This window comes from Musa acuminata, chromosome BXJ3-1, assembly GCF_036884655.1.
Source record: "Musa acuminata AAA Group cultivar baxijiao chromosome BXJ3-1, Cavendish_Baxijiao_AAA, whole genome shotgun sequence".
NCBI lineage: Eukaryota > Viridiplantae > Streptophyta > Magnoliopsida > Zingiberales > Musaceae > Musa > Musa acuminata.
Window position 1 is genome coordinate 10,385,216 of NC_088349.1, and position 23,009 is coordinate 10,408,224.

The following is a 23,009-nucleotide window of genomic DNA, read 5'->3' on the forward strand; positions in this document are numbered from 1 at the left end:
ATATACGGTCACATTGTTTACGAACATTGGGTACACGTTGGTGAATAGCCTCTAGAGGGGGCCTTGTGAGTGATTGGGGAGAGGACCCCACGAGCATTCTTCCTTCACAAGGGAGGGGGAGAATGGGGTCAGCGCCGTCGGGTAGGGTTAGTATTTCCGGACTAAGTAACGCAGGGAAAATCTATCCACGTGGATCTATTCGCCTGTGTAATTTTTTTCACGGGTGATTTGGCCCGGCCTTTTGTGTGCGGGCCGGGCCGACTTATCGAGGGCGATCTATTTGGTTAGCCAAATCTGACATCGCAAGTCACGGTCGTCGAATGAGGCGTGATGGGGTGGCCAATGTAGCACCCGAGTCGAATCGGATGGTTTAGATTGGCGACGGGCATGGAATCCATGCCCACTATACTCTCCGTCTTCATATAAGAATGAAAGATATTTTGCACTGAGTAAGGTTTGAGCCAAAAAAAAAAAATAATTATAAATAACACCTCTCACCACTAAATTTATATCAAATGGATGTGATACTACTCGAAACATGATTAGATTAAATCAATTGAACCCTCTCTTCCGCCTCCGATTTCGAAGCCCTGTGGTTGCTTCGCCGGACCCGATGAGCACCCAGAAGAAGCGAAACTTCAATATCGAGGCGTTCAAGCGTCGGGTGAATCTGGCGCCGAGGAGACCTGGAAGGTGCTCGAGAATGCCTTCCACGAGATTTACACACACAATACCGGCGGTCTCAGCTTTGAAGAACTCTCCAGGTACATGATTTTGATCCATGACCCTTGAATTTAACAGTTTGCATCTTTCATCGTTAGATTTTCTGGCGGTCTAAACTTGGACGCGCTGGTTGGGTTATCTGGAGCTATGATATGGTTTTTAGTCTGTCAGGCATATCATCGAGCATTCGTCTCGCGGTGTGTATTTGGTTAGATTTTTCAGCGCAAACCATAAGAGATTTTACAAGAACTTGACTTGTTCGTGCTCTAAGTTATTTCCATTATTCCTTCGTCGGCCACCAAATTGACTGCTGAAGATATTCTTTATACTAAGGATTTTTTTTTTTTTTGCTCATGCTTGCTATGAGTTATTAGTATAATTTCATTATCTGCTACTAATTTTGATGATAATTGACAGTTCATTTTAAGGTCTTGGGATAAAATCTCGCCTTTCAAAAACTTACTTCAGTAATACTTCGTGTTAATTATCACTGTAACTCCTTTATCGACCCCCAAATTAGCTAGTAAAGATGTTGTTCATTCAAGAACTTGCGTTATTCATGCTCGCATTAAGTTAATGGTATAGTTCCTTTATTGGCTACTAATTTAGCTGGCAATATGTTGTTAGTTCATTTCGAGATCTTATCTCAAGGACCTAGGAACAAATCCCATATTCGTCATTTACCATTCAAGAAAAGAAAATTCATGGGGATATCGAGAAAGCATGCATTAGAGTAATATTATGACAAAAACTAAATCTACTTTTGTGTGGAACCAACTCAAAGTTGAATCAATGGGTTGGAGTCAAATTGGTCAAGTCAAATATGCATAGAATCGGATTTCAATACAACTCAAAAACTTATATTGTTAGGTTATGGAACATATCTAATATCCTCTTCAATCCTTAGCCATATGAGAATAATATTTAGTTCTTCTTTCTTCTAATTCTCCTTCGACTTTCATCTTGCACATGAATATTTTTATTTTTTAATATATAATAAATTTTGCAAACGAAAAATGGGAGTTTATCTTTGCACTGCAAGACTAGCCTCCTGATGCCACTAGGAAACAAGGACACAACCTTCTCCAAAGGTTTGACCTCCTACCCATTCGCAATCAGCATATCCAATCAACTAGTAATTTCCATGCTCGTCTCACAACCGGTATCATATTAACAGTAGTTTATGAGCAAATATTCTAACAGCAGAAGCCTCCAATAAGGCTTTTGAAAGAGCTGAGTCAATTGTTCTTCCTTGATAATATTTGCCAAATTTCATGTGTCAAGTTAGTAGCCTATGAATTTTTTTGGCAATTTGTTAATTTTATTTTCATTTGAGGTTCTTACAAATCCAGGAATGCTTATAATATGGTGCTTCACAAACATGGAGAAAAACTGTACTCTGGACTTGTGACCACCATGACAAACCACCTAAAAGAAATATCACAGCCGATTGAGGTTGCTTAAGAACAGAGTACAGTTTTTTTGAGCTTACACATAAAGAGGGAGCACACCAAAGCACAGGTGAAGTTGTAGATCGAGGGTTGATAAGGAATGCAACAAAGATGCTAATGGATTTGGGATCTTCAGTGTATCAAAATATCAAAAAGATTTTGAGAATCCCTTCTTGGATGCTTCAGCTGGTAATGGATTTGGGATCTTCAGTGTATCGAAAAGATTTTGAGAAGCTCTTCTTGGATGTTTCAGCTGGTTTTTGTAGCAGCGATCTCAGCAGCTCATTGTAAGCTGTGACTGTGGCGAGGACCTTAAACAAGCTGAGAGGTGGCTTGATGCTAAAACTGAACCAAAAATCGTGTTGTAGAGAAGGAGTTGATCACTAACCACATGAAGGGATTGGTTCGTATGGAGAACTCTGGCCTTGTTAATATGCTTTTAGATGATGAATATGTAGATTTAAGCAGACTGTACAGTTTGCTCTGCGAGTTACTGAAGGTGTTTCGACGATAAGAGATCTCATGGCTTCACACATTCGAGACACCGGGAAACAGTTGGTGACTGATCCACAGGGACTGAAGGATCCTGTGGAGGTTGTTCAGCACCTTCTGAATGAAAAGTGTTTGGAGTTCATTTCCCTGTGTGTCGATGACAAACTCTGTAATGGCCTGAAAGGTTTTAGTGAAGAGGATGTAGAGGTTGTCCTCGACAAAGCGATCACGCTCTTCTGGTATTTACAAGGCAAGGACATCTTTGAGAAGTACCACGTGCACCACCGGGCAAGACGACTCCTTTCTGGGAAGACAAGACAGTCTCAGATGATGCTGAGAGAAGTCTGATGGTTAAGCTTAAGACCGAATATGGAATGTTCATGGATATTGATAGCTAGTTGGTTTTTGGTAGACCTTTGATCGATTACACGGTGTATGACTGTACACAGGATCTACCTCGCCAGCTTGGATGCGATAAAAATTTCTAGTATGTCCATTCAATCCTTGTGCGTACTATAGGGTTCAATTAGTGGCAAATTTTTTTATACTGTCATTAACCTTTTTCTATAGCTTGACCTAAAGAGGGAGAATCTTCTATGTTTTGTTTTGTTTTTTATTTTCTTTTAATCCGACTTAAAATTTATAAGGGTAAATTCTTAAAAAAAATTTATTTATTTATTTATTTATTTATTTATTTTTTCAATAGAGCGTTCTCCCTTTGCCTCATTCTCACATCATGCTTTTTATTTTTTAAAATATAAGATAATCCTTGACCTATATATCGTCGACCATCATATTTGTCTTATCGTGATCGCCTTCGCCTCTTGTCTATCATATCCTCATCTGTCGTCTCTACTCTCACTCTTATCTATTACGCTCGAGCATGAGCATGCTTTTGCTCTTGTTCATTGTTGCTATCCTAAGGCCCTTAACCATAGCCTCCATCCTCGTCATCATTGCTCTTGTCTGTCATCTCAGCTCATTCGCCAATGCTAAGGTGTCGCTAAGGCCTTACCACAAGGCCTTCGTCGTTATCGTTGATCTCCGTCATAACTCATACTGTTATTGTTGTTTTCTTCCTTGCCTCCACCTTGGATGCCTATTGTCATACCATCTTCAAGGAGGGCGTTCTCGACCCCCTCTTCCATCTCCTAGATTTGGGCTCTTGTGCTAAACAGGAGCAAAGCAACTCGAGAAGGAGGTACGGGTGATACTTAATACCTAACGCTTGACATAGTGGATTATGTGAGGCAAGAGGAAGGGGAAGCTCCATTGTGATTACCTCCTTCCCCTTTGCATAAGTCAACAATCGTGATGCATTGTGAGGGCTTAATGGTCAACGTGGTATAAATCTACAGGTCTTATAACGAGGCAAAGGTCGCATTTTGACCATCTTATTATTCTCAACCTTGTCTCCCGTATTGATATCGTCGAACAATGGCGGATCTTGTAGCCCAGACTATGAAACCTCATGAAGGGATAGATATAACGATCGACGTGGTATATACTAGAGATAATTTTTATTTTTTAAACATAGGACGAATGAAAATAAAGAAAAAGAGTCGTTCTTCCAAAAAAAAGCGAAAATTTAATATTTTTTTGGATTTTTTTTTTAAAATTTGGTGGATAAAACGAAGTGGTCTGAGCACCAGACATGGGAAGGCGGCTTCCGCTGGTTGCTATCGGTGGGGCTCGCATCTGGCGACCAATGAGAAAACGCGGGCCAAGCTTCCGAGTGACAGCAGGTCCAAGCTTCACTGTCCGGTGACTTACACGACACAGGCGAGCGGCGACTCGCTCCATGCCGACGGGTGTGCATTTACGAAGAAAGAACGGACGAATCGTAACCAGCCTTCCCAAGTCACGGCGCTCTCCGAGGAAATCGGCAGGGGCGGTAACCTGACCGCGGTACCACCTCCGGTACGCCGTTGACCGCATTGCGCTCGTGCATAATAAAAGGCCCTCCCCACCTTCCCCTCTCCGCTCCGGCGGACGACCGTTGAAGGTGTTTGTTGCATGCGAAGGGCGATTCCTTCGAGAATCAAAGGCTCTCATCTCCTCTCCCGCCCTACGATCGGCTTCCCGATTAACCCGAGGTCGCTTTCTCCTTCTTAGACGGATTTTTCTAATGTTTTCTTGGGTGTTTCTTTGACGTAAATCTTTGGGTGAACGGAAAAGAAAATGACCATCGCCGATCGTTCTGTGAATCTTGTGGTTGAAGGTTTGTGGGATCGCGTTGGGTTTGGCTGTGATGTTGGTTATATGTGGGACTCGGGAGTCCTGTATCTGAACCTTGAAGCTGATTCTTGTAGCTTAAGCTCTCAAGGCCATGTCAGGTAAATTTGTAGGTAAGTGCGAAAGACCTGGTCACCAATCGTGCTGTGAAGCTTGTGGTCGATGTGTTGTGGGGCTCTATTGGATTTGATCGCGATCTTGGTTACATGGGGCTCGGACCTGTGGATCCGAGTTTTCATGATAGTTGTTGTAATTTATAATTTAAAGAAAGTGTGTCGGTAGGCTGTGCGGATACCTGTTTTCGATAGGGAGCTTGGGTTTTTGGTTTTCTTGACGTAAATTTGTAGGTAACTGAGAGAAAATTGATCGCTGATCCTTCTCTGAATCCTGTAGTAGATGGGTTGTGGGATTGTATTGCATTTGGTTGTTATCTTGGTTACATGTAGAGCTTGGAGCTGTGGATTCGAATTTTGAAGATGGTTCTTCTAATTAGTAATTTCAACGATGGGTTTCGTTCCAAGATATAACATGAATCTTGGTTTTTTTGATTAAAAAAAATGTAGGTAAGAAGTCACTGATCCTTTTGTGAATCTTGTAGTAAATGAGCTGTGGAATGGTATTGGATTTGATTGTGCTTTATTACATGTAGAACTTGGAGTTATGGATCCGAACTTTCAAGATAGTTCTTGCAATTTCTAATCGCAAGATTAGATTTTGAGGCTATGATTGATCCTATCTCTTACATGGAGCTTGGTTATATTCTTTTTTGGGACGGTTATCTGTTTGGAAAATGATTAATTATGCACCTTCTTACCTTAATTCTGTATGTGATCTTGGGAAGCCCTAAAATTTTTTGTAATTCTTGCTACATCAGCACAGTTTTCGCCTATGGGAATTGGTTTAAGATTAGGATTAAAGCCCTACCTCGATCTTACATTAGGATTAGGTGTTGCCAGATAAGTCAGAAATGCAGAAGGTATCTAAGTTATTACACCCGTTATGGATCCTTCCCATTTCTTTCCCTCTGAAATTCTTCATTAATACCCCAAATTTTCTTCCTGTCCACCAACTGTTCCCTTCTGTTGTTAGGATCGAGAGCACTAAGAGGGGGGGGGGGGGGGGGGGGGGTGAATTAGTGCAGCGGAAATCTTTCAACGATTAAAAACGAAAGCTGCGTTCGTTCGATAAAAACTGTTTTGATGCAAAAGCCGATTCTAAGATTACTTATGATTAAGTGCAGTTTACGTCCAAACACAGTTTGCGTCTAAGCGCAGTTTACGCAGTTTGTGTCTAAATGCAGTTTGCGTCTAAATGCAGTTTGCGTCTAAATATAGTTTGCGTCTAAGCGCAGTTTGCATCTAAGCGCAGTTTGCGTCTAAGCTCAGATTGCGTCTAAGCGCAGTTTGCGTCTAAGTTCAGATTGCGTCTAAGCGCAGTTTGCGTCTAAGCGCAGATTGCGTCTAAGTGCAGTTTGCGTCTAAAAATTGAATCAAAACGTAAACGTAAACTGCAAAGAAACTCGTTCGTAAAAGCGCAGAAGACAGTTTGCAGTTATAAATAGAATCAAAACGTAAATGTAAACTGCAATGTAAAGATCGTACGAAAACACCGATTTACGTTTGAATGCAGATTCGGAAAGATCAGAACTTAGAAACTTGTTCGTAAAAGCGCAGAGAGCAGTAGCTATGTAGGAGGTTTGCAGTAATGATAAAGTGCTCAAAATAAAAGCAAACCAGAGATTTAGAGTGGTTCGGTCAGTCTTGACCTACTCCACTTTTGGCTTCCTCCACCGACGAGGTCACCGACGTCAACTAGAGGCCTTCCTTCAATAGGCGAAGGCCAACTGCCCTTTTACAGTTTCACTCCTTTTGACGGGCTCAGGAGACAACCCTTACAGAACCTTTCTCTCATCTCTTTACAACTCAAGACTTGAAGAACAGAAAGAGGAGAACTTTTGGACTTTACACAAATTTGAGCTCTTAGAATCACAGAAAAGATCAAGAATTCGGTGTAGGTCTGTATCTCTTCAGTGCTGAATGGGTGGGGTATTTATAGGCCCCAACCCAGTTCAAATTTAGAGCTCAAAACGATCAAATCCCGGAATTCCGGGATCAGGCGGTTGCACCTCCTGACTGGAGAGGTTGCACCGCCTGGCAGGGCTCGAAGACTGAGCCTCTGGGCGGTGCCACCTCTGTCAGGGGCGGTTGCACCTCTCTGCCAAAGCTCGAGGACCGAGCTCAGGCGGTTGCACCGCCTGACTGGAGAGGTTGCACTGCCTGGCAGAGCTCGAAGATTGAGCCTCTGGGCGGTTGCACCTCTTGGCTGGGGCGGTTGCACCGCCCAGTCTCGCTGGGAGACATAGCCTGGGCGGTGCTACCTCCCTGCCTGGGCGGTTGCACCTCCCACAGCAACCTGGGTCCGAATGGGTTGAACCATTCGACCCAGTTTGAGTTCTTCAGGGGCCCAATTGCCCCAGGATTAAGCTAATGGGATCACCTCCCATTTCTAACTTAATCAAAGTGCTAACTACGATTATTTCCTAAGACATATTCTGCAGCTTGCTTCGGTGCGTCACTCGCTTCTTCCGGCGAGTTTCCGGCGAACTTCCGTCGATCATCCGATGAACCCTCGGTGATGCTCCTGCGGACTTCCGGCAAACTCCTGGATTGCGACGATCCACTTGGCAAGTTCCGACGAGCTCCTTTGGCAAGCTTCTGGACTTCTCGGATTTGTTCCCGCAGAACCTCCGACGACTGTCCGAACTTCCGTCGAGCCCTCGAACTCCCAACGTGATCATTGTCATGACTCTGGCGCAACTCCTGCTGCATGTCTTACTTTCATCGTAGTTAATTCTGCACACTTATCTCAACGCATACATTAGACAACAAATGACAATTGACTTCATCATCAAAATCCGAGATTCAACAATCTCCCCCTTTTTGATGATGATAATCAATTGATAATGGAGTTAACCTTAACTCCCCCTGTCTATATGCCATACTTCTTGAATTTAAAACTTTATAAATTCAAGAGACATATTCCCATCATGATTCCTATCATAATGTATCTCTTTGAAGATGATGTCAAGGCTTGACATACATTAACAAATTTGAATGATGGTTATTGTAGCAATTCATCATATTGTAAGATATCGACATGTAAAACTGTGAAGCAAGATTTTGATATCATTACATGATGTACACATTTCGAATATTTTAGCAAGTGTAGCATTGCATCACATGGTAAGATATCAGTTCGTACGATGCAAATATTTGTTTGATATCTTGATACAGGGCATATGGCAATCATATATTTCTTGGTGATGCAAGTATGGCCTAATCATAACATCAGTGATAGCAACCATATCAACATCAGTAATAGCAACCATATCATTATCAGTGATAGCAGGTATGGCCTAATCATAACATCAGTAATAGCAACCATATCAATTCATATTTTTTGGATTCATATTTTTCTCCCCCTTTGTCATCAACAAAAAGCATGGTAGCATTATCAAAAAGCATGGTAGATGTGATTCCAACAGGTTATCAAGCATATAAAAGAAGGCATGACACATATAATACTTTGAATATCTCTTCTCCTTGTTATGTTATAGTTCGTTGCTTGAAGGAGGAAACTCATTTTTCAAAAAGTTTTCATAAGAGTGTACAGGAGTATTCAAACCGAAAATAAGATGAACTCTTACATGCATTCGGATATGAGTAAGCTACTGATTTTTAAAAACATTTAGTTTCAATAAACAACAAGAGATGTTTGTAACTTTGCATATGCTTATAGATCAAGGTAAAGAGTAACATATGGAGTTTACAACATATCAGGTAACCATATCAAAGACAAAGTCCTTCATGACGAGTAATATAAGGAGTTTTCAACATGCCATATCAAGGACAAAGTCCATGAGGAGTTTATAACAACGGATGATTGTGTTTATACAAGCTCATTCATGAGGTGGAAGGTTAAAGTGCCTAAATAAAGAGTCAAATTGTCGATGAATTTGCTGCAGCTCAGTTAGGATTTAATCTTGTCGAAGTTTAAGCCGTTCTTGTCTTTGTTCGAATCGGTCCATTCGAATCCCAATATCTTCGATAGATGATGTGTGAGTTTGCTCAACCGGATGTGTTTCCTCAAAGGGACAGATCGGAGGAGATTGGGTACCCCTAAAGACTGGTGTTTCCGGTTCTGGTTCAGGTTGAGAGGGATCAGTTCTTCTTGACATTCTAACCCAGTTACCGTTTCTATAAAAACATCTTAATCGGTGAAGTAGATTTTTATTAATTATGCTAAATCTATCTACTTTTATTACTTCTTCTTCCGGTGGTATTAGAATATCATAGGCTTTCATTATTCTAGTTATTATACCACCATATGGGAGCATCATGTCTTTCTTAGATAGTTCCAACATGTTTTGTTGGATAAGATAACCAAGACAGATGTCATTTCCTTTCATGATCATATACATAGTTCCTAATTCTAATTGGCTTACTTTATCATGATGATATTGTTTAGGAAGAATGATGCTAGTTAGGATGTGATGAAGTACCTTAGTGTTTAGAGGTAGTAAATGTTCACAACTTTTAGGAACAAATTCTAAGTTCGGATTGGCAAAAATTGTTTGTAGAGCTTCAACGTATGTTGTTCCAACATTTTCATCATCCCATGATCCTCTAAAGTAAAGTCCTCTACTTTTCATGGGAATGCCTATCATGTCGTAAATGAATCTATCCGTAATTGAAATATGTTGTCCTAAGAGATAGGTGGACATCCTTTCTTCTTCATCTACTAGTATGTTGTTGTAAAACAATCTTACTAGTCTTGGATAGATGGGTTCATTAATTTGTAAGATAGGGAGTAGATCTAAGTTTACAAACCACTGGATTGTCTCTAAGCCTCTTAGCTCACTTAAATCTATGTATTTTCCCTTGTTGACATTCCTAAGTTCAAAATAGAAAAATTTTTCAGCATGGTATTTTGAATCGAAAAGGGTGGAATCAAAGTCTTCTACTAATCTCCTCTTTCCTTTGTCCCTTGAGGATCTTCTAGATCCCATAACTACTGCTGTTTAGAATAATAGTGATGAGCAAAAGTAAATGAACAGAGTTTAAGGGCTTCTTAGAGAGTACCTTAATGTGATCTTCAAGAGAGGGATCTTCAAGGGAAGGAATGTTGATGCTTTGCTTCGAAATGAAGGGTATTTGGGATGCTAAGATGGGGGAAATGGGGATGGCGGAGGCTTAGGAGAGTAGAGGAGGGAAGGAAATGAGTTGGGGTCGGTTTCACCGCCGGCCCTAGCTAGAGTTATAAAGGGGCAGAGTTGCGGGCGGTTGCACCTCTGGCTGGAGCGGTGCAACCGCTTGCAACATGTGACAGCTGGAGGTGCTACCTCCAGCTGGGGCGGTGCCACCGCCTGGTGAACACTTGTTCTGATCTGAGAATTTTTCTGAGGAGAGTTTTCATTCCCAGTAATCAACTTTACTTACGTAATTACGTAAGAATTTTCATTTTAAGACAGGGACTTTGGCTCGATCAAGGTAGATTTTTAATGTGCACATTCTCAATGTCGTACACATGTTTGTGATAGTTTCTTCAAGTTGATAAGTCTTGCAAGTTCATGACAGAGTTAGTCATTTCATGATACGAGTTAAATTAGAAGGTTATGAAAGGATGAAATTGATGGGTTCGAAAATCCAGGGATATGTGAATTTGGGAATCATACGCTTCTAATTCTTGAAAAGTTAAACAGGATTGTATCTAGGTCGCATTTGTGATTTTACCCTTGTTGTTGTTTCCGAAGGTGACATAGCCTTCGTCTATGCTAGTGAGCTTAGAGAATGGATCTCCGGTCATATGCCTTGAGCATCCACTATCAAGGTACCATCTCTTGCTCCTAGCTTGCGATGGTGTGGGTTTCTACAAGAAAGGATGATTTTTAGGTACCCATTTGCTTTTGAGTGCCTCAAAGATAGATCTACATTGTTTATCATGTTGCATAGAGCTTATCATGGTTCCTTTAGGAACCCAAATCAATTTGTTTGGACTAATTTTCTTGAATGGACAATAACGCGTCTTATGTCCAATTTTGCAACAAAAGTTACATTTTGCTTGGTGTTGAACATGTAAGATAGGGCCTTTTGTAAAGGTGGTTGGATTTAGGTGAGGACTTCTCACAAATCCAATTCCACTTCTTTTTGGAACGTGACCCTTGTTTGCAAGGATCATGTTCAAAGACTTGCTACCAACCTCGAATTTCTTCAAGGTGTCCTTAAGTAGCAGGTTTTCTTTTTGGAGAGTTTCTAGATCATGACATTTGATACATGAATTTAAACTATCATGATATTCAATTTTTAACTTATCAAAATCACAAGTAAGACTATCATGCTCCTTTTTCAGCAATTTGTATTTTCTATTGATAATCTTGCATTCATCAAATAAGTCATGAAAGGCATTTAATAATTCATCGAAAGATAAATCAGCATCTAATAAATTCGTTACCTGCTCTCCGATGGCCATTAAGGCGTAATGAGCAACTTGCTCGGTGTTATACTCCTCTTCTTCAGATGCGCTCGAATCATCCCATGTTGCTTTGAGCGCCCTTTTTGTTATTCTCTTTTTGGCTTGGGGACAATCACTCTTGTAGTGTTCTGGCTTTTTGCACTCATAGCAAATAACTTGGTCTTTCTTGGGTTCAAGTTTACTTTTAGTGTCATTCTTAAACTTGTTTCTTTTAATGAATTTTTTAAATTTTCTTGTTAGAAGTGCCAAGTCATCATCACAGTCCTCATCACTTGAGTTTTCTTTCAAGTGATCTTCCAAAGTTCTAAGTGTCATATCCTTCCTGTTCTTTGGAAGGATGTCTTCTTGCTCTTCATGAGCTTTGCAAGTCATCTCGTAGGTCATTAATGACCCAATTAGTTCTTCAAGAGGGAAGTTGTTTAGATCTTTTGCCTTTTGAATAGCAGTGACTTTAGGATCCCAACTCTTAGGAAGGGATCTTAGAATCTTATTTACGAGCTCAAAATCCGAAAAACTTTTTCCGAGTCCTTTTAGACCGTTGACAACATCCGTGAAACGGGTAAACATGTCGCCAATAGTCTCACTCGGTTTCATCCGAAAAAGTTCGAAAGAGTGTAACAAAAGATTGATTTTTGACTCTTTCACTCTACTTGTGCCTTCATGAGTCACTTCGAGTGTGTGCCAAATATCAAATGCAGTTTCACAAATCGAAACACGATTAAACTCGTTTTTATCAAGTGCGCAAAATAAGGCATTCATAGCCTTTGCATTAAGAGCGAAAGCCTTCTTCTCCGAATCGTTCCAATCGATCATTGGAAGAGAAGACTTTGAAAAACCATTCTCGACAAGATTCCAGAGTTCAACGTCCATAGAAATAAGAAAGATCCTCATTCGGGTCTTTCAATAGGTGTAGTCCGTCCCATTAAACATGGGTGGACGTGTAATGGAATGGCCCTCTTGGTTTCCGGCGTAAGCCATCTCTCTTGGGTTTTAATCCGTTTGAGAGTTAACCGTGCTCTGATACCAATTGTTAGGATCGAGAGCACTAAGAGGGGGGGGGGGGGGTGAATTAGTACAGCGAAAATCTTTCAGCGATTAAAAACGAAAGCTGCGTTCGTTCGATAAAAACTGTTTTGATGCAAAAGCCGATTCTAAGATTACTTATGATTAAGTGCAGTTTACGTCCAAACACAGTTTGCGTCTAAGCGCAGTTTACGCAGTTTGCGTCTAAATGCAGTTTGCGTCTAAATGCAGATTGCGTCTAAGCGCAGTTTGTATCTAAGCGCAGTTTGCATCTAAGCTCAGATTGCGTCTAAGCGTAGTTTGCGTCTAAGCACAGTTTGCGTCTAAGCTCAGATTGCGTCTAAGCGCAGTTTGCGTCTAAGTGCAGTTTGCGTCTAAAAATTGAATCAAAACGTAAACGTAAACTGCAAAGAAACTCGTTCGTAAAAGCGCAGAAGACAGTTTGCAGTTATAAATAGAATCAAAACGTAAATGTAAACTGCAATGTAAAGATCGTACGAAAACACCGATTTACGTTTGAATGCAGATTCGGAAAGATCAGAACTTAGAAACTTGTTCGTAAAAGCGCAGAGAGCAGTAGCTATGTAGGAGGTTTGCAGTAATGATAAAGTACTCAAAATAAAAGCAAACCAGAGATTTAGAGTGGTTCGGTCAGTCTTGACCTACTCCACTTTTGGCTTCCTCCACCAACGAGGTCACCGACGTCAACTAGAGGCCTTCCTTCAATAAGCGAAGGCCAACTGCCCTTTTACAGTTTCACTCCTTTTGACGGGCTCAGGAGACAACCCTTACAGAACCTTTCTCTCCTCTCTTTACAACTCAAGACTTGAAGAACAGAAAGAGGAGAACTTTTGGACTTTACACAAATTTGAGCTCTTAGAATCACAGAAAAGATCAAGAATTCGGTGTAGGTCTGTATCTCTTCAGTGCTGAATGGGTGGGGTATTTATAGGCCCCAACCCAGTTTAAATTTGGAGCTCAAAACGATCAAATCCCGGAATTCCGGGATCAAGCGGTTGCACCTCCTGACTGGAGAGGTTGCACCGCCTGGCAGGGCTCGAAGACTGAGCCTCTGGGCGGTGCCACCTCTGTCAGGGGTGGTTGCACCTCTCTGCCAGAGCTCGAGGACCGAGCTTAGGCGGTTGCACTGCTTGACTGGAGAGGTTGCATCGCCTGGCAGAGCTCGAAGACTGAGCCTCTGGGCGGTTGCACCTCTTGGCTGGGGCGGTTGCACCGCCCAGTCTCGCTGGGAGACATAGCCTGGGCGGTGCTACCTCCCTGCCTGGGCGGTTGCACCTCCCACAGCAACCTGGGTCCGAATGGGTTGAACCATTCGACCCAGTTTGAGTTCTTCAAGGGCCCAATTGCCCCAGGATTAAGCTAATGGGATCACCTCCCATTTCTAACTTAATCAAAGTGCTAACTACGATTATTTCCTAAGACATATTCTGCAGCTTGCTTCAGTGCGTCACTCGCTTCTTCCGGCGAGTTTCCGGCGAACTTCCGTCGATCATCCGATGAACCCTCGGTGATGCTCCTGCGGACTTCTGGCAAACTCCTGGATTGCGACGATCCACTTGGCAAGTTCCGACGAGCTCCTTTGGCAAGCTTCTGGACTTCTCGGATTTGTTCCCGCAGAACCTCCGACGACTGTCCGAACTTCCGTCGAGCCATCGAACTCCCAACGTGATCATTGTTATGACTCCGGCGCAACTCCTGCTGCATGTCTTACTTTCATCGTAGTTAATCCTGCACACTTATCTCAACACATACATTAGACAACAAATGACAATTGACTTCATCATCAAAATCCGAGATTCAACATCTGTTTCCCTCCTTTTGGCTTTATTAATTTCTCAGTGATTTACTGCTACATATTGCTGATTACTGGATTTCTGCAGCGTTGGAATGTCTTTTTTAATATTGTGTATAGAACGAAAGTCTTAGTTTTAGAGCCTCAAGAAAGTTCTTTTCTTCTATGTGATTAATTTTAGCTCATACAAATTATTATTTGAAATTGTCTTAAATATGTTTTTCTTATCATATTCTGGACAGATTTAATGCATCCTGATTGCACACTATTTGAGAATAGTAATATGCTTATTTATGTTAAGACTGGATTCCATTATATGTTTGCAAGGTCCATTTTAATCGTTATTATTTTTAGTTTTCTCAACATGGTTCTCCATAATAACTGAAAATTGAATGTAGTCATAAATTACAACCTTTTGATACTTTCAGGTTCTTGTATTCCAGTTTGCTTCATTGGATCTTCTCAACTCTTCTACATTTGGAGAATGGCTCTGGCTTCATCAATTAATGGAGTTGATTTAATTAATGTGCAGCAACATGGTAGACAGTTTTGCCCAATTCACCCATTGGTGAATTTCAGAAATTTAAAGATCAGAAGATTTGAGAGAGTTATTAGAGCTGAATCCCAGATGACAAATCCTAGACCAATTGTTGTTAAACCAGAAATTGACTTTAATGATCCAGACTGGAAAAAAAAATTCCTAGAGGATTTTGATAAGCGGTTCAATTTACCACATTTGAGGGATGTTCTGGATATTCAGCCAAGGCCAACTACATTCTCACTCAAAACCAGGTGACTTGTATTCTACGCAAAGCAACCCTTTTTATTTACTTTTGTCTTCTAGTGTAATTATTAGTAAATGTTTAATCTTCCTTCAAGATTTCTTTTTTGCCTAGAGAGTTTTTCTTCATCAGTGCAGCCTGTACCTGTTAATGGCTGCCGCTTGCTGATTTTTGCAAGAGCATGTCTTTAGTATATGGTATTGTTTTTGTTATTTGGTTTTGACAGAGGTACTTTAGATGTTGGTAATGGTGCAGCAAGAGAAGATTGGAATGGCTTTGTGAGTGATGATGATAGAGCACTTCTGAAGGTCTTTCCTTGCTTATCATAAATATTTGATTTTCTTTACTTATCATTTCAGTATTTTGATACAGTATATGTTGCTTCTCATGGGCTAATTAATCTAGGTCATTGTAAAGCCTGTAGTTTGATAAAGTAAATCAACTTTCAAGCTGCATGAAGTGCCATCAAAATTTTCTTCTCCATTACATCTTTTGTTGAATGCCTTGAGTGTTTCTTGAGTCATATATAATTGATTACTGAGCCATGGCAGAATGACTATGGGTCTGTGACTAGATAGATATTCAGTTATCTTTAAACATTTTCATGGCTCTGGTTGTGTTCGATGTTTATTATCATCATTTTTTCCAGGAGATACATGAGCATACCAATTAGTAGTTAGACAGCTGGCTCCCAGATGTTCCTGAAGTTCATGCTTACTCTTAAACATGTCATATTGAAATAGCAAGAAGGAAGATCTGCCATGTGGAATTGAAATTATGGCCATTAATACTGTATTTCCTGCATCAAATTGTTAATCATATGAGACATTAAATATTTTCTTCACTCAATTTAGTATTTCATTCATTGTATTTTAGTTGTATGCTAGCCTTATAGATCTTTAACCCCAACGGCAAATGAATCATCTAAGAGATTGGTCTTGAATGCCTTGAATACTAAACATACGTGTATATGTTCAGACTAACATCTTTTTTTTTGTCAGGTTATAAAATTTGCTTCCCCAACTTCTGCTGGTGCTGAGAGCATTGACCCTGATTGCAGCTGGGTAGAACAATGGTATTGTCTAGTGATTTTCTTCTATGAGCGGTTGATAGCATGATAGTGTTTTATTTTTTCTTATGTTGTATGTGTTGTACATATGAGTTGAAAGTTATCCACAATGGATATATGATTTGAGGTATTATCTAAAATTCCAACAGTTATACAATTCTTTTAATTTCCTCTAAACTACATGTGGTTTCAAGTGTATTCCAAGTGGAATTGTAGGCCATAATGTAAAATAGATATTGTTTCTTCTGCCCTTTTTTTCCTGGTTCCTCCTATCTTCCAATTTTGTGGAGGCCATAAAGTCTTAAAAGGATTCCACTGTTTGTTTCATTTAAATTATAGAAAACCTTTTATTGATTATCATTAAGTTGAAAAAGTATGATAATTCATTTTTTGTAATATTGGATTTTTCTTTATGGAATTCAACAATTTTTAGCATGAAATCAAAACCCTGCTACACCTGGATGATAAAAGGAAGCTAGTATTTTTTAAGTTGATGTCTTGTTTGATTGGCTTGAATGTATCTATCCAAGTTTTTAAGTTTATATACTGTATTTTGTTGCTGAAAATGCTGAAACATGAGTTAAGGTGACTAAAAGTTTATGTAAATCAGAACTGGACTTGGCTGTATCTGGAGAACAAAATTTTCAAAACTCTGATATGGCTCTTGTAATGTTTTATTTAATCATTTCCATCTCTAAAACTGTACAAAATCCCAAAAATATCATGTAGTTTGGTTTATGATCATTTCCTACTCCATTTTTTATAGTAATTATGGTTTTTAATCTTTGTAGGGTGCACCGTGCTGGACCACGTAAGCAAATATACTATGAACCGAGGGAGGTAAAAGCTGCAATTGTTACTTGTGGAGGGCTTTGTCCTGGTCTCAATGATGTAATTAGGCAGGTTGGTTATCATGATCTTTCTGTACCTAATTTTTACATCTTTACAGACAGATTCATTAGAACACACCTTTTATGCACTAATGTATTTGTTGAATGTCATTCCTATAATTTTTATCTATTTCAATAGACATGCATCTTCATAAAAGAAAAAAAAAAGCAAAATAAATCAATGATAAAATTTTTTTGACTCAGAATATCAAATTCTGGTCTAGGGTTCATGTTATATTGAGTTTTAGCTTGAAAAGGCTTGTCAAGTAGTGGATTCAAGCCTGATGTTTCTGTTAAAACTTAAGCCCTTCAGAAGTTTGCCAGATTGTTTTGGACCTTTTTAGACTTTATCAAATTATTTGTGCATGGAACTCCTATTAGCTTTATGCTAATAGTTGTTTGAATAAAGTGCCCAGGCTGAGGGTAATCGACTTGTGTGCTTGATACTTGTTCAGTATCTTTATTATACTTGGCAGTACCACAGAAGGAGATTTCAGTCTTTTATCATCAAATGTTACTTTGAAGAAGACATAATACTTTCGTTTTTGTGGTTTCAGATAGTGCTCACACTTGAAAAATATGGGGTAAAAAATATTGTTGGAATTCCATATGGTTTCCGTGGATTTTCTGATGAGGGATTATCTGAAGTGCCGGTTAGAACATCTCCACCGATTCCCATAAGTGAAGATTTTACTGGGGATCTCTACACACACATTTCTTTGAATTCAACAAATATCCTTCTCCTTTGCAGCTTTCGCGTCAAGTGGTTCAAAATATTAACCTCACTGGTGGAAGTTTTCTAGGAGTATCCCGAGGAGGTCCCAGCACCAGTGATATAGTTGATAGCATCCAGGTATCTGGGTTCTTTATCAGCAAATGAGCTGGGTTAAGTTTTAGTTGATTACTTTCTCCAGCATCATTTGACAACTGTGGTACTAATTTGTGATTTTTGGACAACTCAGGCCAAGAGAATTGATATGCTTTTTGTACTGGGCGGAGATGGGACACATGCAGGGGCACTTGCCATACATAATGAGGTATTGCATAATTCTATCTTGGTAAATTGAGATGACCTTATGCATTTAATTAAGTGCTGCATTATGCACTTACAACATGTATCCGGGTAAAAGTCCTTACTATTCTTTATCATCATTATGAGGTTATGGATAATCATGTAAATGTTGCTTCATACACTGAGCTGTAGTTACTGTTGTAGTTTAATTTTATGTTGATAAGTTCCCTTTCTTTGCCAGTGCCGCATGAGAAAATTGAAAGTATCAATTGTCTGTGTTGCAAAAACTATTGACAATGACATACTACTAATGGACAAAACATTTGGTTTTGACACTGCTGTAGAGGAAGCTCAGCGGGCAATCAATTCCGCATATATTGAGGTAAGAAGTTCATTTATTGTCCAATATGCAAATTATTGATCAGAGAATTTGAACTTATTTCTGATATTACTGTCTTTGCTCCTTTCAGAGAAGAAACACGCTATCTTCTAACTTTTCCTTGTCACTTGCTTACTTTGCTGTGACTTAGGCTCGTAGTGCTTACCATGGCATTGGATTGGTCAAATTGATGGGAAGAAGCAGTGGGTTTATAGCCATGCATGCATCACTTTCTAGTGGTCAAATTGACATTTGTTTGATTCCAGAGGTTAGTAGTATCCACAGCAGTCTCTCAGATTATTGTCACAACCATTAACTGAACCACCTGCAACTGAAGGCACCTTTTAAATTGGAGGGGCCAAATGGAGTCTTAGTGCATCTCGAGTATCTGCTGAAAACAAAGGGAAATGCTGTAATTTGTGTTGCTGAAGGAGCAGGACAAGTAAGCTATAGATATTTATTGAAGCCTCATGTAGAATTATGTTTGATAATGTGCTTTTGAGTACATACATTTAGAGAATTCTTCTATATTTATGCAGCTTATATCAGGACATTATCATATTTTGGATTTGAAATATATGGTATGCCCGGAAGCAAAACTTTATGCATCCTAAGTTTCATGAACACCATTAAGTTAATGCATGACTTCATGATATGTTTCACAGTCCCAGTGCACTGAGTTCCTGGGTGCATATATAGATACCTTCCTGATCACATCACCTTGAAATGCAAGGGCACTGAATGTACTTTGATTTAGAGAGAGTACTCTTCTATAAGTTACTACTTCTGTTGCTGTAGAAGACTAGTTTCCTCGAGACATATCTAATAACAAGCCTGTTCTTGTTGTTCAGGAATACCTAAAGAAGTCGAATACAACAGATGCATCAGGGAATGTGGTTCTCAGTGATATTGGAGTTCATGTTCAGCAGCAGGTTCATTGTAACTAATTCCTTCTTTCAGAACCATCTAGTTAATCTTTGGCTAAAAGGAACAATGTGTTGTGCAGTCTGTGAGAGTAAAGTGGAAAATTGCTATGAAATAGACAACTATTAAATGTGTTAACTAAAGCATTAATAAAATTTGTGCTGAATGAATAAATGAGGTAGAAAGTATTATGTTCAATACCTTATGGCTACTGCAAGTACTGATTGGGGTACCGCAGTTTGATAATTAGATAAAGCTAAGGTTTTAAACATCACATCTGCTAAACCACTAAAATGAATAAGCAGTGGCATGAAGAGATTTCTCTTGCTTAGTGCTGCTGAGATAGGAGGACCATCAATTGCCACTTGCCCAAACACTTGCTTGATGGCCCAGGCTTCTGTTACTTCATGGTTATTCAGGAAAATGTCATCTATGTTGTTGTTTGTTGCTTGTTTAAGATCATACATGTCTTTCCAACATAAAAGATATAAGGGTTATTTGTTTTCACATCTTCAATTGCTCATATTTTGTGTCTCCAGCTGATGTAATCGGCCATGATTTCACCTTATTATGCTTGAAAGTATAAGACATGCATCTTATAGTGAGTTCATATTATTTAAGGTCATATATTTTTTTCCCAATAAAAAAATTAACAATTATTTGTTTTCTACCAAAAATTTCCATCTTTAGTAGCCTATTATTTTTAATGCAATCTATGTGAACTACATCTACATTTTCATCCCCTATTGTAGAAAACTCGTAGCATATGAAACTAGAAAGAATCGAATAACCAATATGGTTACTTGATCAAGTGAATGTATATTTACATGTCATTGTTTGTCAAAACTAAAGGTGATGGATGAGATAATTAGATGGAGAGAAAACATTACATATCTTCTTTTGACCTTGTTTTCTTTTTCATTTCGTATCAATTTCTATTGTTTCTACCTTTAGTAGTAGTTAATTTTAGCTTAGCAAATATACAACGATAGGAGGTGTAAGTTAAATAACCTTTTGTTTTCTGGCAACTATATCCTCTTAGAATTTTCTTTGTAAGTATTTTGCAAGAGAAGATTCTTATTTAGACCTAGTCTTCATTTAGTGGTGGGGAAAGATCCATGTAGTTCAACCAAAAAATTGAAGCTTATGACATCTTGTTGGTGTTGTACCCATGTTTATATTAAGGTGCCAATATGTATGGATGCATATTTGTGTGTGGTTGGTGCAGAGAAGAGAATTAGAGATTCATGCCCTAGATTTTAGCTTTTCTCATGAATAGTTGTTTTTAACTTTATAGTTTTAGTCTATTATATTTGTGTGAGGGTTTCTTCGTTATTTATAACAAGAAATCCTAATTTGAATTCAAAGTTAAATGACATAAGTTGTAGTCTTTTCTAGATGGGACGGCTATGCTTCCTACTTTCAAGCTTGAACATTGTACTGCTGCGGTTGGTTACATGCATCTAATAGAAAGCATGTATTTTTCATCTAATGATTGCTACTGCAAATGTCAAATTTAGGCCAACATAATTTTTCCTCATCTGAGCTGTCTTGTTCAGGACATGATCAGCTTATGCATTTACTTATATTTAAGCAGCCTTTTCTGGATAACATGACATATTTTACAGATCAAAAGACATTTCAAGGATGTAGGCATTCCAGCAGATGTGAAATACATTGATCCAACCTATATGATCCGAGCTTGCCGTGCCAATGCGTCTGATGCAATCCTCTGCACTGTACTAGGCCAGAATGCTGTAAGTCTATGCATTTCTCTACCTCTCACAGAGATATCTCTTGTAAACTAGGTGTAATCTAGATTGCAAGCTTCTGAGGAACAACCACATCCGAGATATTTAGAAACACTTAAAAGAGTTATTGCAGCAAATTGTGACCTTTGCAAATATGACCAGTTGATCCTTAAGAACAAAGTTATGTTTATGGCTAGTGAATGCTTGAAAGTTCTTCTGGCCTCTGCATCAGTCAGCTGCTAGTGGTTAGGCAATTTCTTTTTGGGGACTGAGGTGCAGTTGCTTAATGTGTAGGTACATGGTGCATTTGCTGGGTTCAGTGGCATCACAACAGGTATATGCAATACACATTTTGTCTACTTTCCTGTTACAGAGGTCATTGCATCTACCAGGTATGTAGACCCGAACAGTAGGATGTGGCACCGATGCCTGACATCCACTGGCCAACCTGACTTCGAATGAAGTATATAACATTCAAGGGGCAGTTCGTTAGTTGAGATTCCATCGTAATATGGGGAGTCGGGGGCATTGTTAGTTCGGATCCGTCTTCACATTGATTACGTAGGTTGTCATTTTTTTTCTTCTATGTAATAAATTTGAAGGGAAATAGCAGCGATCTCAAAGTTTCGCATTCCCAGTGTTTTGTTACAAATGAATAGAAATAATTGAAGTACCAGGTGGTTATAATTACTTTGGTTATCAAATTTTTTGTTTGTACTTGTCAAAGAAGAATAGAAATATTTTGGCTTGCCAAGTTCATTAGGGATTGAAGATACTCCATGTTTGGTGGCTTGAAGCTATTGTTCTTGAAGATAAGAGGAAACTTCTGTTAGAATATGTGGCCCTTTTATAATTGAATAAGATATATAATAGAATAACTAATTGGGTTTCGTTGCGATATTTTAGCCAATATAGATTAAGTCCACTACGAACGATTCCTCGGAGAAAATCTTTTAAGATCTCATCTCATCGTAGACCCTTGACACGCATAGATTATTCTCCTACAAGATCTCTGAACGGATGGCATCAAAAGGATCTATGTATTGATAGGTTAATTCCGTATTATTGACTTAGCATAATTACAGATTTTTATGCTTACAATTGGTATCAGGTTTTTGAAATCACGGACATCACAGAACCTGTCCTATATGCGGGCATTACAGAACAGAACTCGTCCACGTGACGACATTACAGAACTCGTCCACGTGACGGCATCACAGAACCCCGTTCGTGCGACAGCATCACAGAACCTCGTCCGTGCGACGGCATCACAGAACCCCGGTCGCACACGGCCAGAATCCGCGACGGTCGGCCGCACGCAGGCAGACAGCCCAGGTGGCGGCCATGCGTGAGTTGGCCGTGCACAGGCGGCGGCCGCGTGCTGGCAGCAGCCACCTGCGGGCAGGAACCGCCGCAGCGGCAGCGGCCGCGCGTGAGCAGTAGCAGCCCCGCGGCGGCAGCGCCGTGGCGGCAGTGGCCGCGCACAGGCTAGAACTGCCGCTGGCAGCCGCGCATAGGCGGTCGCTGGCAGCCGCGCACAGGCGGCAGCCCGCAGCCGCGTACTGGCGGCCAAGCCGCAGGCAGCAGCGGCAGCGCCGCTCGCGCAGGCGGCGGCGGCGACGATGGCAGATTAGGGTTTTGGCATATTTACGTTTTTGTCCTCGAGGCTAGGGTTTTTGAAAATTTACAGTTTTACCCTTTTCAAATATCGTAATTACAATTTATGTTCTGTCAACATATTTACGGTTTTGCTCTCGGGTCTAATTTCTGCCAAATTACAGTTCTGCCATTCGCATATTTTCGATTTATATCCTATCAAATATTTTCGGTTTTTATCATTATGAAATTGAGAAATTTAGGTTATATTCTCAATTATAAAATTGATAAATATCATTTATTATAATTATGATTAATTTTAATCATGATTATATTTT

The 23,009-nt window shown here is 39.7% G+C and overlaps 1 protein-coding gene across 3 annotated transcripts; it reads left to right on the forward strand.

Annotated features, from left to right (window-relative positions):
- The first annotated feature begins 544 nt into the window (after positions 1–544).
- Positions 545–21,765, forward strand: LOC135629659 (ATP-dependent 6-phosphofructokinase 5, chloroplastic-like). Of its 3 annotated transcripts, none has more exons than XM_065137373.1 (14): positions 545–764; positions 14,697–15,060; positions 15,277–15,358; positions 16,052–16,125; positions 16,911–17,022; positions 17,567–17,662; positions 17,761–17,862; positions 17,972–18,046; positions 18,263–18,403; positions 18,552–18,668; positions 18,756–18,842; positions 19,252–19,332; positions 20,953–21,081; positions 21,370–21,765. In XM_065137373.1, exons 1-14 carry the CDS (start codon positions 614–616, stop codon positions 21,535–21,537), a joined length of 1,779 nt encoding a protein of 592 aa, XP_064993445.1. In that variant the 5' UTR covers positions 545–613; the 3' UTR covers positions 21,538–21,765. The 3 variants fall into 3 exon arrangements, with proteins under 3 accessions (XP_064993445.1, XP_064993444.1, XP_064993446.1); XM_065137372.1 differs by having other exon boundaries at positions 547–764; positions 18,738–18,842; XM_065137374.1 differs by lacking the exon at positions 545–764 and adding an exon at positions 4,586–4,762 and having other exon boundaries at positions 18,738–18,842.
- Positions 21,766–23,009: the final 1,244 nt, after the last annotated feature.

Excerpts from the sequence above, each read along its gene's own strand:
- LOC135629659 (XM_065137372.1), top strand. The coding sequence starts at position 614 with ATGAGCACCCAGAAGAAGCGAAACTTCAATATCGAGGCGTTCAAGCGT. Across the intron at positions 15,061-15,276 it reads ACATTCTCACTCAAAACCAG|AGGTACTTTAGATGTTGGTA; the intron begins GTGACTTGTATT and ends TGGTTTTGACAG. Across the intron at positions 21,082-21,369 it reads CTGTACTAGGCCAGAATGCT|GTACATGGTGCATTTGCTGG; the intron begins GTAAGTCTATGC and ends CTTAATGTGTAG.